Consider the following 12,845-nt stretch of genomic DNA (forward strand, 5'->3'; position numbering starts at 1 on the left):
TTTGCGCCTGTGTGAGATGAAATGCCTTTCCGAACCAGCAGGTGGCAGTAGCTGAACAGCATCAGAATGATCAGATGGCCCGAAGGACCAACGAGCTCTGACGCCGATTCAACATTTAGAATCGGCTGAAAAAAAGCCGACGAGGACCAACTTCAGCCGACAGTGCAGAACACACTGAGAAAACTTAGTTGGCCGACGAAGAAAAACTGCCCGACGGCCGACCGTCGGCTTGGTGTGTTCCTGCCTTAAAGCAATCCGGTCAATGCATTTTCAACTACTTCTGGAAGTGGTTAAAAGTGGACAAGCCAAAATGTTTTAGCCCCCGTTTACACCTGTATTTAGCGTCGTCCACTTGTGATCCGATCTAAAACATATTATAATGCGTATAATAATTAATACCAAGTGTAAATCGGGCCCAAGTGTGGCTAATGGGCGAGACGAAAGGTTGGGGCGTGCCAAAAGTTAGGGGCATGGAGAAAGGTCTTTATCATGGGACTCGAAAGCTGTCTGTCAGGGGTAGGGTTTCGTTTCTGTTGCAGTTCACCTTTCGGCATGCCTTCTATCTGTGTAACAGAGGCCAGCTAGTAAGAGCTGTGCAGATAAACCTCACTTCCCTAGCCTCAATAGCCGCACTAGCAACTGACGCTAGAGACTGCGGTCTTTAGCTTCCTTGTTGCCGTGCCCTCCTCCCATGCCGATGATAGCGGTTTGAGTCCAGCTCAGTAGGACCTGACGGATTACACTGTTGCCATGACCCGGATGGGAGTGAGGTTTGGGGGGTGAGTGTAACGGAGGCCAGCTAGTAAGAGCTGTGCAGATAAACCTCACTCCCCATGTCTCAAGAGGTGCACTAGCATCTGACACTAGAGCAGGGCTGTCCTACTTCGGTCCTGGAGAGCCACTGTCCTGCAGAGCTTAGTTCCAGCTTGCCTCAACACATCTGCCTGGAAGTTTCTATGCCCAATAAGACCTTGATTAGCTGGTTCAGGTGTTTAATTGGGGTTGGAGCAAAACTTTGCAGGACAGTGGCCCTCCAGGAGCAGGATTGGACACCCCTGCACTGGAAGAGCTGTGCAGATAAACCTCACTCCCCTTGCCTCAAGAGGCGCACTAGAGACTGCAGTCTTTATCGTCCTTGCTAGCGCGCCTGCCTCCCATGCCGGAGACGGTGGTTTAAAGGAACACTCCACTTTTTTTGAAAATAGGCTCATTTTCCAACTCCCCTAGAGTTAAACAGTTGAGTTTTACCGTTTTCGAATCCATTCAGCCGATCTCCGGTTCTGGCGGTACCACTTTTAGCATAGCTTAGTATAGTTCATTGAATCTGATTAGACCGTTAGCATAGCGCTTAAAAATTACCAAAGAGTTTTGATATTTTTCCTATTTAAAACTTGACTCTTCTGTAGTTAAATCGTGTACTAAGACCAACGGAAAATAAAAAGTTGTGATTTTCTAGGCTGATATGGCTAGGAACTATACTCTCATTCAGGCGTAATAATCAAGGAACTTTGCTGCCGTTCCATGGCTGCAGCAGTGCGATGATATTACGCAGCGCCCGTGAGCCCCTGCTTGCACAGAGAACGTGCCTTGCAACCATGGAGACGTTTGTGAGAGACGCTGCGTAATATCATTGCACTGCTGCAGCCATGATACAGCAGCAAAGTTCCTTGATTATTACGCCGGAATGAGAGTATAGTTCCTAGCCATATCAGCCTAGAAAATCACAACTTTTCATTTTCCGCCGGTCTTAGTACACGATGTAACTACAGAACAGTCAAGTTTTAAATAGGAAAAATATCAAAACTCTTTGGTCATTTTTAAGCGCAATGCTAACGGTCTAATCAGATTCAATGAACTATGCTAAGCTATGCTAAAAGTGGTACCGCCAGAACCGGAGATCGGCTGAATGGATTCGAAAACGGTAAAACTCAACGGTTTAACTCTAGGGGAGTTGGAAAATGAGCCTATTTTCAAAAAAAGTGGAGTGTTCCTTTAAGTCCCGGAGTGGCGGTTACATCTGCACGCCGATTACTTCGACCTGTCTCCTAAAATGTCTGACCCACAAAATAGTAGTGAGGGAGAATTCAGCTTTGGTTTCTATAATTTATTTCATTAATGAAAGAAGGTGGGAAACAAAAAAAAAACGAGAATTGAGTGGGGAGAGTAATTTTCTGTTGCTCCGCTCCATTCATATACAATGTTTCAGACCTTCTTTTTAGTATGTGGGTTGCTTGGTAACCTACAAGGCTTGACTATTTTACTTTTTTGGAAACTAGCATTAGCAGAGACGAAATGTACGAATTGGCTACTAATTTTTGCCTGAAGCAACAAAAAAATACTTAATTACAGGAAAATGATTTGGTTTAATGTAAATCATATAGGATTATTAAATCCTATCTTATATACTATCTTTCCCATAGAACAAAAACTTCAAATAAAGTGTTAATAGCATGTTTTATTTCACAATTAACAACATAATGGTCATATACAAATAATTTCATATTAATTACAAAAGAATTCATTCAAACAAAAATAAAATTATGCTATATATATATATACACACACATTTTAGAAACAATTTAAAATTAAATTCATTAGGCTAACTCAGACAGCAAGGGTTAAAAAAAGAAAGAAAAGAAAAAAATCCTTTTGTTCTGCTCTCCTAGGATATGGGCATGAATATCTTTTTTTCCAGCTGGGATTTATTTTTTAAAAAACATTCTAAATTCTGGCTTTGGAAAACACTGCAACACAATGGTCAAAAAAATCAGATCCACAACATAACAGTAGCTTATCTTTCACCAAACCCAGTACAAAACTGCACCCTCAAGTGAAGGACAACCACACAGCTGAAATGATCTTAAAAAAAAAAGTTGCAATCAACTAAAAAAAAAAAAAATAAAATTACACTTAAATACACGGAGATACCAGTTACCTCACTAAGGGAGCACATATACAAGCACACAGTCTCAATATGAAGCTGCCAATAGTTAAAAAACTCAAAGATTTACTACTTCAGTGCAAACCTTTACATTTTCTATTTTTCACATGCTTTCAAATTCCTGCAATAGTTTTGACATGAGTAGCTTTTTAGTCTCTCTCCTTCAATCAGTAAAATAAGGCAGGAGTATCTGAATGAAACATTGTTATGAATAAACTTTGGTACTTTAAAAAAAATAGTTTTGTGGCACAAGTCGGTGATGCTACATATGGTTATAGTGCGTAAACATTCCCACCGGACAGACAGGCCACTCTTGCCCAATCAAATTATATAATCAGACTTCAGTCTACAATCTCAATGGCACCGAGCATATGAAATAAGGCTAAACAAATAAATGCCTTTACTTTAGTACATTTGACCAGGACCGTTCTTTGTTCACCATCAACAAAATCACAACACCATTTTGCACTAGACAGTGTTCCACCATTCAATGTGTTTTCAGAAGATATCAATTTTTTTTTTTTTTTGCAGTTCGCACCCAACCACAATAATCAATGATATTAAGTACAAATAAATTACAAAATACAAAAACAAATTACAAAGCATTATTAAAAAAGGTTCTGCACATTTAAAGCAATATAAGTGCTGCTTTAACCATTCCTCTCTATAGATTAAGCATTAGCATAAGCTAACATGAGGTCTCTGTTGTGTGTATGTAGTGCCACCTACTGGCATGATTTGTGCAATGAGAATCCTGTCAGATCTCAAAACTCACACATATTGCTGTGATTCACCAAGAATGAGTAGGAGTGTTTTTAATTCTGATAATGGTTGTGAGGACTCCAGCATGGAGATTTAGATCCTCCACTTAAAGGGTAAGATATTAATCATGTACAGTGATCTTTATCCACAAGGTAAGTCTGCGGTCAAGTTGACCAAATTAACTCATACCCAACTTTGTGGAATACAGTACTGATCACTGAGCACTTCCTGTCCACGGTCACTTCATTTACTATTAATAGTACAAAAAAGTTCCAAAAAAAAATGTAAAGGGACAGTTCACCCAAAAATGAAATATCTGTCATCAAATCTATCATATGGCTTAAGAAGACTTTGAATATAGCACATTGGCTACTGTTACAGTACTTTTAAGATTTTATTAACAATTTTGGAACTTGACAGCCACTGGTCACCATTCACTTTCATACAGAAAAGAGCAGCGTGAACATTCAACTAAACATCTCTATTTGTGTTCCACAGAAGAAAGAGAATATTCATTTTTGGATGAATTGTCCCTATGTACAGAATTATGATGATACTGCTACAGTCTAATGAGGTAGCAGCTGTAGGTGTTAATGAGGCTAGAAAATACATCCTTAGCCTAATGTAGCTTTAATAAACAAACCAAACTTTTACGTTGGTTTTTTTTCCTCATATTTTTATCCCCACTTGAGTAGTTCCTAATTGAGCAGAATATTTACTTATATTTAATAGTTAATGTATACATTTAATTGGGGTAGATCAGCATTTGATTAGATAAAGGTAAGCAGATCCAGTTCCTTTGAACTTAAACATAATGTGTGTTTCATATACGCTCAAGTCATTGTCTAAACCATGCACGAGTATTTGAGCATAAGTTTGCATGTGTAAATATGTCATCCGTTTCAGACATCTGTAAACCTGTGACAACAGCCATCATGGAAAATCTTAACACAGCTTGAGGTCTATATGAGATGGAGTCAAAATGACTAGAATTTTGTTGGAGTTGCGGGAATGAAGTCGGCAGGTTTAAAGGAAAGTTTTTTCCCCCAAAAGTTTAGTGGTGATGAGAGTGGATTTGGTTCGAGTGGGAGAGCAGGAGTCTTCTTCCTACATTTCTTTCTCCTTCTCCTTGCTCACCTCCTTCTCACGGCTGGACTTCATGAAGTCACTTCTCATCAGGCGGCAAAACAGCACAATGTTCATGGCGGTCATGATGGCCAGACCCACGCTGCCGATGGTGTAGCTGGCCAGGGGGACGAGGTCACGATTCAGCACCAGCCAGCGTGTCATCCAGGCCAGAGTGTTGATGCGAAACACCACGTAGGTGCCCAGGTTTATCATGCTGTTGACACGGTAAAATGTACTTTTGGCCAGGTTGGCCATGCGGAGCACTTGCCTCAGGTGCAGAAAGATCGAATTGATCTCAACCAACAGTGCCACCACTGCAAAACCCACATACCGACAGGTCAGCACAGAGATCCCGAAACAGGTGATCACCTGCAGACAAAAGAGATTTTTTTATTAGGAATGCACTTAAATTTAGGCCAAGGAAATCCTTAAAGTCACCATGAAATCACAACAATCCAATCAATTCCTAATTGACAAAATCACATTTTTTCTTGTTTGAGAAGCCATTGCACTTGGATATTCATCACAACAATGAAGAAAAGACTATCACAACTTCCGTTTCATGTTGACTTCAAGATACCTGTGCTATTTTCAGCTGTCAGCTAAAAGGCAAAACAGTGAAAGAGAAAGTGTAAACAAAAACAGCTACTTTGACATTCAATAACAGAATCAAATGATCCAGGTCTAATTGGCTGTAATGATGGATGATACATTGACAGAAAAGATGTTGTGTTCGCCTGTGGGGACATTCAAATCAACGTCTCAAGCAAAACATGAAGGCTGAGAAGCTTCTGTAGCAGAAGAATGTGCCAACATTACCTGATGCAAAAGAAAAAGCCTTTTATTCTTTGTTGTTTATTCTTAAGCACTATTTTATAGGGTACAAATGTGCTAATATTAGCCAAAAGCCAGTATGGACCAGATTTATTTTGAGATCATTGTTAGTATTCCGTTTCTTGTATTAGTGATATTCTGATAACATATGTGTATGTTAATTGTTAAGAAAAAGGAGACGGTACTTGAGTGCGTCTCACAGACATTTTGAGGGGAAGTGACCCAAACCAAGAAAGAAAAATGTAAATAATTAACTATAACAATAAAAGTATAAGGAATATTATTGCAATATTACATTATTGCAATAATACCCTCAAAATAATGGTTGTGTGTTAAAAAAATACATTTTGCAAAATCATGATATAAAACACGATTACATAGGCTATTTTGATGTATTGACATTCATACTATTTTAAGTTCTAAAGCTGGGGTGTCCAAGCTCGGTCCTGGAGGGCCACTGTCCTACAGAGTTTAGCTCAACACACCTGCCTGAAAGTTTCTAGTATGCCTAATTAGACCTTGATTAGCTGGTTCCGGTGCGTTTAACTGGGGTTGGAGCTAAACTCTGCAGGACAGTGGCCCTCCAGGACGAGTTTGGACACCCCCGTCTCAAAGTGTCAGAAATGAGCTTTTCATTAAGGGGTAATATTTGCCAGCAGGTGGCGGCAAGTCCCCGTCTTAATGAGTGAGTCACGGAATCATTTAATTCAACTGATTCACTAAAAACGGGCCCAGATGCGCATCTGTGTTTGTTTGGAACTATTTTCGTAGGCAAAATGGAGTAAAAACATACTGTTTTGACAATATTATGTTTACAATTTAAAAAATAACTTTTTTTTTTTTTTTATTGAACTGTTGTATAAAATCAAAATCACATTTGCAATCATGCTGATAGGCTAGTAAACAAAGCTTTTGTCCCACACTCCTATTAATTTCCGACTACTATACTACTATTTAAAGATTACTCAATTGAATTCAATTTGATGGAAAGTGAGAAAGAAATGGAAACCCCAGAGTGGATCTGGAGCAGCAGAGTCATTACAGAATGCATTTAGCATGGATTGAAATCCACTTTGCTCATATATTGTACTCTGCCTACTACAGCCGTACCCCAGCACATAAGGGCAAAGGGGCATTGGCTCGGGCCCCAAAGCCACCACCCTGAGCAAGTCCCGGGTATGTGTCAATCATTTATGAGAAATAAATTAGCTTGGTTCAAATTCCTAAAAATGTGGGTCGTGGCCCAATGACCATGGGAAAATGTGGGTCCCATGACCAAACCAGTTGAGAACCAATACAGCTGTACAATATTTTTTTTAAATACAAATATAATATAATATAATTTCAAATAAGCATTTTTGGTGGGTTTTTTTTACCCACTCTCCCAGAACTTCTGTGGCTGCCCATGAATTTCAAGGTCAGCACATTTATTGCAAAACCATTATGCACCCAACTTATTACAATCATTACCTTCAGAAACAATCTTTCATCATAATATTATTTTAAGCATTTTAAAGGTTTTGTTTGACTCGTTCATTCACCTAAAGAAAGTTTAAATAGGCCAGTTAAGCCATACACAGACTAATGTGCTTAATTTCAGAAGCAGCTCTTTCAACTTCTCAACACTAATCTGCTGTGAGGCGACAAGAAACAAATGAAAGTGTGTTCTGAATCATCTGATAACAGCAGGGAGAGGCTGAGCTGAGGACAGGAACACAAAGGCTCTGTTGATCAGTCCTAAATCCAACATGACAACAGCCAAAGTGTTCAATCACCATGAGTGATACAAACAAATCCTAGTGATGATTTTTGTCAATATTACTACAAATAGAGTATCATTCCCAATTAAGCGTCTCTATAAGCATTTATATTCATTCTTAAATAAAGAATACCAAGTCTTGAACCAAACCAACCAGCTCTAAGAATAATCAGAGCAAAAAACCTTGATTTAAAGAACAGAAGTTGGTGAAATTTGTGACTGACTGTGTATGTGATATTGTTTTTAATTTGATGAAATAATGTAAATGATAAACGACACCAGTTTACACTTAAGTTCGTAAATTGAATACGAAAGGTGGTCTGGCGGAAGCTAGATATTTTACTTCATAACTTGTTAAATATGGATTTTTTTTTTTTTTTTTTTTTTTTACACAAACGCATCGCTTCAGAAGGACTTTATTAACCCCCCAGAACCATGTGGAGTACATGTTTATGATGGATGGTTGGATGTGGATGGAGACACTTTCTTCAGCTCATACTCATTGGTATCGCTCACTGCCATTATAAAGCTTGGATTATTATTAACAGGATATTTATTAATATAACTCTGTGTTCATCAAAAAGAAGTCCTACACACCTAGGATGGCTTGAGAGTGTGTAAAGCTTGGGGTAATTTTCATTTGAAAGTGAACTAATCCTTTAACTTATAAATAAAACAAAAAAAATATTGTTTTTATATAAATATAGATAAAGATTTTTTTGGGAAAATTTGTTGTTGGATCAAGTTTAATTTTTTTTTTTAATTTTCCTTTTGGATAAAAAAGGATTGGAAAAGGACGTACTTTTTATGATCTTCCACTAGGTGGCAGTCTATACCTATCATTACAAAACATTACGTGCATGGATTAATCTGAACTAGACACTTATGTGGTCAAAAGCTCCTACTTACACTTAATAATGCACAATTTATATTGAGCATTTAGACTTCAATCCATTGCAGTTTATATAATTATATTGACGTTTATAAAACCTGTACAAATCTGCTATCATAACTGGTATGATGAGTCTTACGTAGAGCACAAAGCTGTGGTTACATGACGTCCAATACTAAGTTACATGACTGAGCCCTGTGATCTAACTCCTTTTGTAAGAGGTAATAAATTTTGTGGGATGAGCCTGTAATGCAACCCTGTTCACATGACACCCGCCTGGTCCTTGTGGTCAGGAATGTCACGTCAGTATTCACATTAACACTGCTGCTTTGACACATGCCTCTCTCAAAAGCTCATGGTGTTTGTTTGAAGCAGGCAAGTGATGTACAATGGCTTTTAATAGTTTGAAATCCAAATATAAACCTCTTTATAGCAATAACATGTCACGTATGCTGCATTCATAAGGCTAAACATGACAAATGCTGACTGACTGACTAGCTATGTGGACTGTAAACACATCCGAGTTTGCTTTACAGTGTCTAACAAAAGAGGTCTGCAGTCAGACCACAGGTTACAGTAAACGGTGAGGGTTGAAAAATATGTGTTGCCATCCAAAAAACATCCAAAAATATTAGCAATCTGCTGGTTTAGCAAGACCACTAGCTCTGTAAATATGGTTTCTTTCTGTAAATGCTTCTCTGACTGCAGTGAAGGGCGTGTTTTAACAAAGATGCATGATTACTAAATAAGATTTGTGTGACCTCAGTCTTATGACTGGGAGGATGTTGAACTTTTGGTTACACAACGCTTGAGCTGAATAATACTCTGAACATCACAAACAAAGCTGTTATCTTCAGGAGACTCTTTCTCTACTAAAGGTGACAAGACCACCAGTCCAGAATATGGAAGTAGTAAAGTACTAAGTGGATGAACATATTTCATATTATTAGTAATGAAAGTGAAGTGTGAACAAGACTTGCCTTCAACACAAAATGAGGTTAAGAGGTGTGTCGCAAGTCAAAGACTTCAAAAACAAACACTCACTATTGTACAATTTGTAATATTTGAATGGTGACCATGGTAAACAGATAAAACACTATAGTGTCTTTCTCAGCCTTGAAAAAACAATCATTGACAGGAAAAGAGCAAAGTCTTTATGTCAGATACATCACATAACATTAGCTTTATGTTAATAGCTGTGTATCTGTAACTCCTGCTAGAACATTGCAACAGCAAGGTCACGGGTTCATTTCTCAGGGAACGCGTATATGCTGATTTAATGTATAGTTTTACTATGTATAGTATACTTTTATTCACAGAGAATGCATTAAATTAATAAGAAGTGACAGAAAAAAAAAAAAAGTATGTATCATGGTTTCCAAAAAACTGTTTTAACATTGATAATAAATGTTTCTTGAGCAGCAATTTAGCATATTAGAGTGATTTCTGAAGGATCATGTGACACTGAAGACTGGAATAATGATGCTGAAAATTCAGCTTTGCATCACAGAAATAAATTATATTTTAAAATATATTCAAATAAAAACAGTTCTTTTCAATTGTAATATTTTACAGTATTACAGTTTTTACTATATTTTTGATCAGCCTTTGGTGACCATAATTGCAGAGCCTCACATGACATGGCGACAAAAAAATATATAACTAGTGGCCACGAATTAAGAATTCATTCTCTTGAATTAAGAATTCATTTGATCATTTTAGTAAATCGTGACATGAACTGTCCCGTAAATGTTGTCTTATGCTCAAATGGCATTGAAAAATAGCATATTTTTCAGGCTAGATGACCCAATGCGCATGTGTAGTCCTAAGCGAAAGTCTCAGGTTTCAATGGGAACCAGAGCTTCAAACGGCAGCTGCAGCGACGTAATGACTTTATCAATCAGCGATTGGCTCTATTACTTACTTAGAAGGTTGGACGTATTCCGCCATATCGTGCGTTACTTAGAAGGTGGGATGTATTCCGCCATATCTTGCGTTACTTAGAAGGTTGGACGTATTCCGTCATATCTTGCGTTACTTAGAAGGTGGGACGTATTCCGCCATATCTTGCGTTACTTAGAAGGTTTGAAGGTATTCTGCCATATCTTGCGTTACTTAGAAGGTTGGACGTATTCTGCCATATCTTGCGTTACTTAGAAGGTGGGACGTATTCCGCCATATCGTGCGTTACTTAGAAGGTGGGACGTATTCCGCCATATCGTGCGTTACTTAGAAGGTTGGACGTATTCCGCCATATCGTGCGTTACTTAGAAGGTGGGACGTATTCCGCCATATCGTGCGTTACTTAGAAGGTTGGACGTATTCCGCCATATCGTGCGTTACTTAGAAGGTTGGACGTATTCCGCCATATCGTGCGTTACTTAGAAGGTGGGACGTATTCCGCCATATCTTGCGTTACTTAGAAGGTTGGACGTATTCCGCCATATCGTGCGTTACTTAGAAGGTGGGACGTATTCCGCCATATCGTGCGTTACTTAGAAGGTTGGACGTATTCCGCCATATCTTGCGTTACTTAGAAGGTTGGACGTATTCCGCCATATCGTGGGTTACTTAGAAGGTGGGACGTATTCCGCCATATCGTGCGTTACTTAGAAGGTTGGACGTATTCCGCCATATCTTGCGTTACTTAGAAGGTTGGACGTATTCCGCCATATCGTGCGTTACTTAGAAGGTTGGACGTATTCCGCCATATCTTGCGTTACTTAGAAGGTGGGACGTATTCCGCCATATCGTGCGTTACTTAGAAGGTTGGACGTATTCCGCCATATCTTGCGTTACTTAGAAGGTTGGACGTATTCCGCCATATCGTGGGTTACTTAGAAGGTGGGACGTATTCCGCCATATCGTGCGTTACTTAGAAGGTGGGACGTATTCCGCCATATCGTGCGTTACTTAGAAGGTGGGACGTATTCCGCCATATCGTGCGTTACTTAGAAGGTTGGACGTATTCCGCCATATCTTGCGTTACTTAGAAGGTTGGACGTATTCCGCCATATCGTGGGTTACTTAGAAGGTGGGACGTATTCCGCCATATCTTGCGTTACTTAGAAGGTGGGACGTATTCCGCCATATCGTGCGTTACTTAGAAGGTGGGACGTATTCCGCCATATCGTGGGTTACTTAGAAGGTGGGACGTATTCCGCCATATCTTGCGTTACTTAGAAGGTGGGACGTATTCCGCCATATCGTGGGTTACTTAGAAGGTGGGACGTATTCCGCCATATCTTGCGTTACTTAGAAGGTTGGACGTATTCCGCCATATCGTGGGTTACTTAGAAGGTGGGACGTATTCCGCCATATCGTGCGTTACTTAGAAGGTGGGACGTATTCCGCCATATCGTGGGTTACTTAGAAGGTGGGACGTATTCCGCCATATCTTGCGTTACTTAGAAGGTTGGACGTATTCCGCCATATCGTGGGTTACTTAGAAGGTGGGACGTATTCCGCCATATCGTGCGTTACTTAGAAGGTGGGACGTATTCCGCCATATCGTGGGTTACTTAGAAGGTGGGACGTATTCCGCCATATCGTGCGTTACTTAGAAGGTGGGACGTATTCCGCCATATCGTGCGTTACTTAGAAGGTGGGACGTATTCCGCCATATCGTGCGTTACTTAGAAGGTGGGACGTATTCCGCCATATCTTGCGTTACTTAGAAGGTTGGACGTATTCCGCCATATCGTGGGTTACTTAGAAGGTTGGACGTATTCCGCCATATCGTGCGTTACTTAGAAGGTGGGACGTATTCCGCCATATCGTGCGTTACTTAGAAGGTTGGACGTATTCCGCCATATCTTGCGTTACTTAGAAGGTTGGACGTATTCCGCCATATCGTGCGTTACTTAGAAGGTTGGACGTATTCCGCCATATCTTGCGTTACTTAGAAGGTTGGACGTATTCCGCCATATCGTGCGTTACTTAGAAGGTGGGACGTATTCCGCCATATCGTGCGTTACTTAGAAGGTTGGACGTATTCCGCCATATCTTGCGTTACTTAGAAGGTTGGACGTATTCCGCCATATCGTGGGTTACTTAGAAGGTGGGACGTATTCCGCCATATCGTGCGTTACTTAGAAGGTTGGACGTATTCCGCCATATCTTGCGTTACTTAGAAGGTTGGACGTATTCCGCCATATCGTGCGTTACTTAGAAGGTTGGACGTATTCCGCCATATCTTGCGTTACTTAGAAGGTGGGACGTATTCCGCCATATCGTGCGTTACTTAGAAGGTTGGACGTATTCCGCCATATCTTGCGTTACTTAGAAGGTTGGACGTATTCCGCCATATCGTGGGTTACTTAGAAGGTGGGACGTATTCCGCCATATCGTGCGTTACTTAGAAGGTGGGACGTATTCCGCCATATCGTGCGTTACTTAGAAGGTGGGACGTATTCCGCCATATCGTGCGTTACTTAGAAGGTTGGACGTATTCCGCCATATCTTGCGTTACTTAGAAGGTTGGACGTATTCCGCCATATCGTGGGTTACTTAGAAGGTGGGACGTATTC

At 39.9% G+C, this 12,845-nt stretch overlaps 1 protein-coding gene across 1 annotated transcript in view; it reads right to left on the reverse strand.

Moving 5' to 3' along the window:
- Positions 1-2,483: 2,483 nt before the first annotated feature.
- The window catches only part of tlcd2 (TLC domain containing 2), a 27,412-nt gene continuing 17,050 nt past the window's right edge, over positions 2,484-12,845 (reverse strand). The window contains exon 4 of the mRNA XM_067365722.1: positions 2,484-5,200. Within this exon, the coding sequence (XP_067221823.1) occupies positions 4,811-5,200 (390 nt within the window). The 3' untranslated portion in view covers positions 2,484-4,810. The remainder of the gene's footprint in view (positions 5,201-12,845) is intronic.

The sequence above is a fragment of the Chanodichthys erythropterus genome, chromosome 17 (assembly GCF_024489055.1).
Source record: "Chanodichthys erythropterus isolate Z2021 chromosome 17, ASM2448905v1, whole genome shotgun sequence".
NCBI lineage: Eukaryota > Metazoa > Chordata > Actinopteri > Cypriniformes > Xenocyprididae > Chanodichthys > Chanodichthys erythropterus.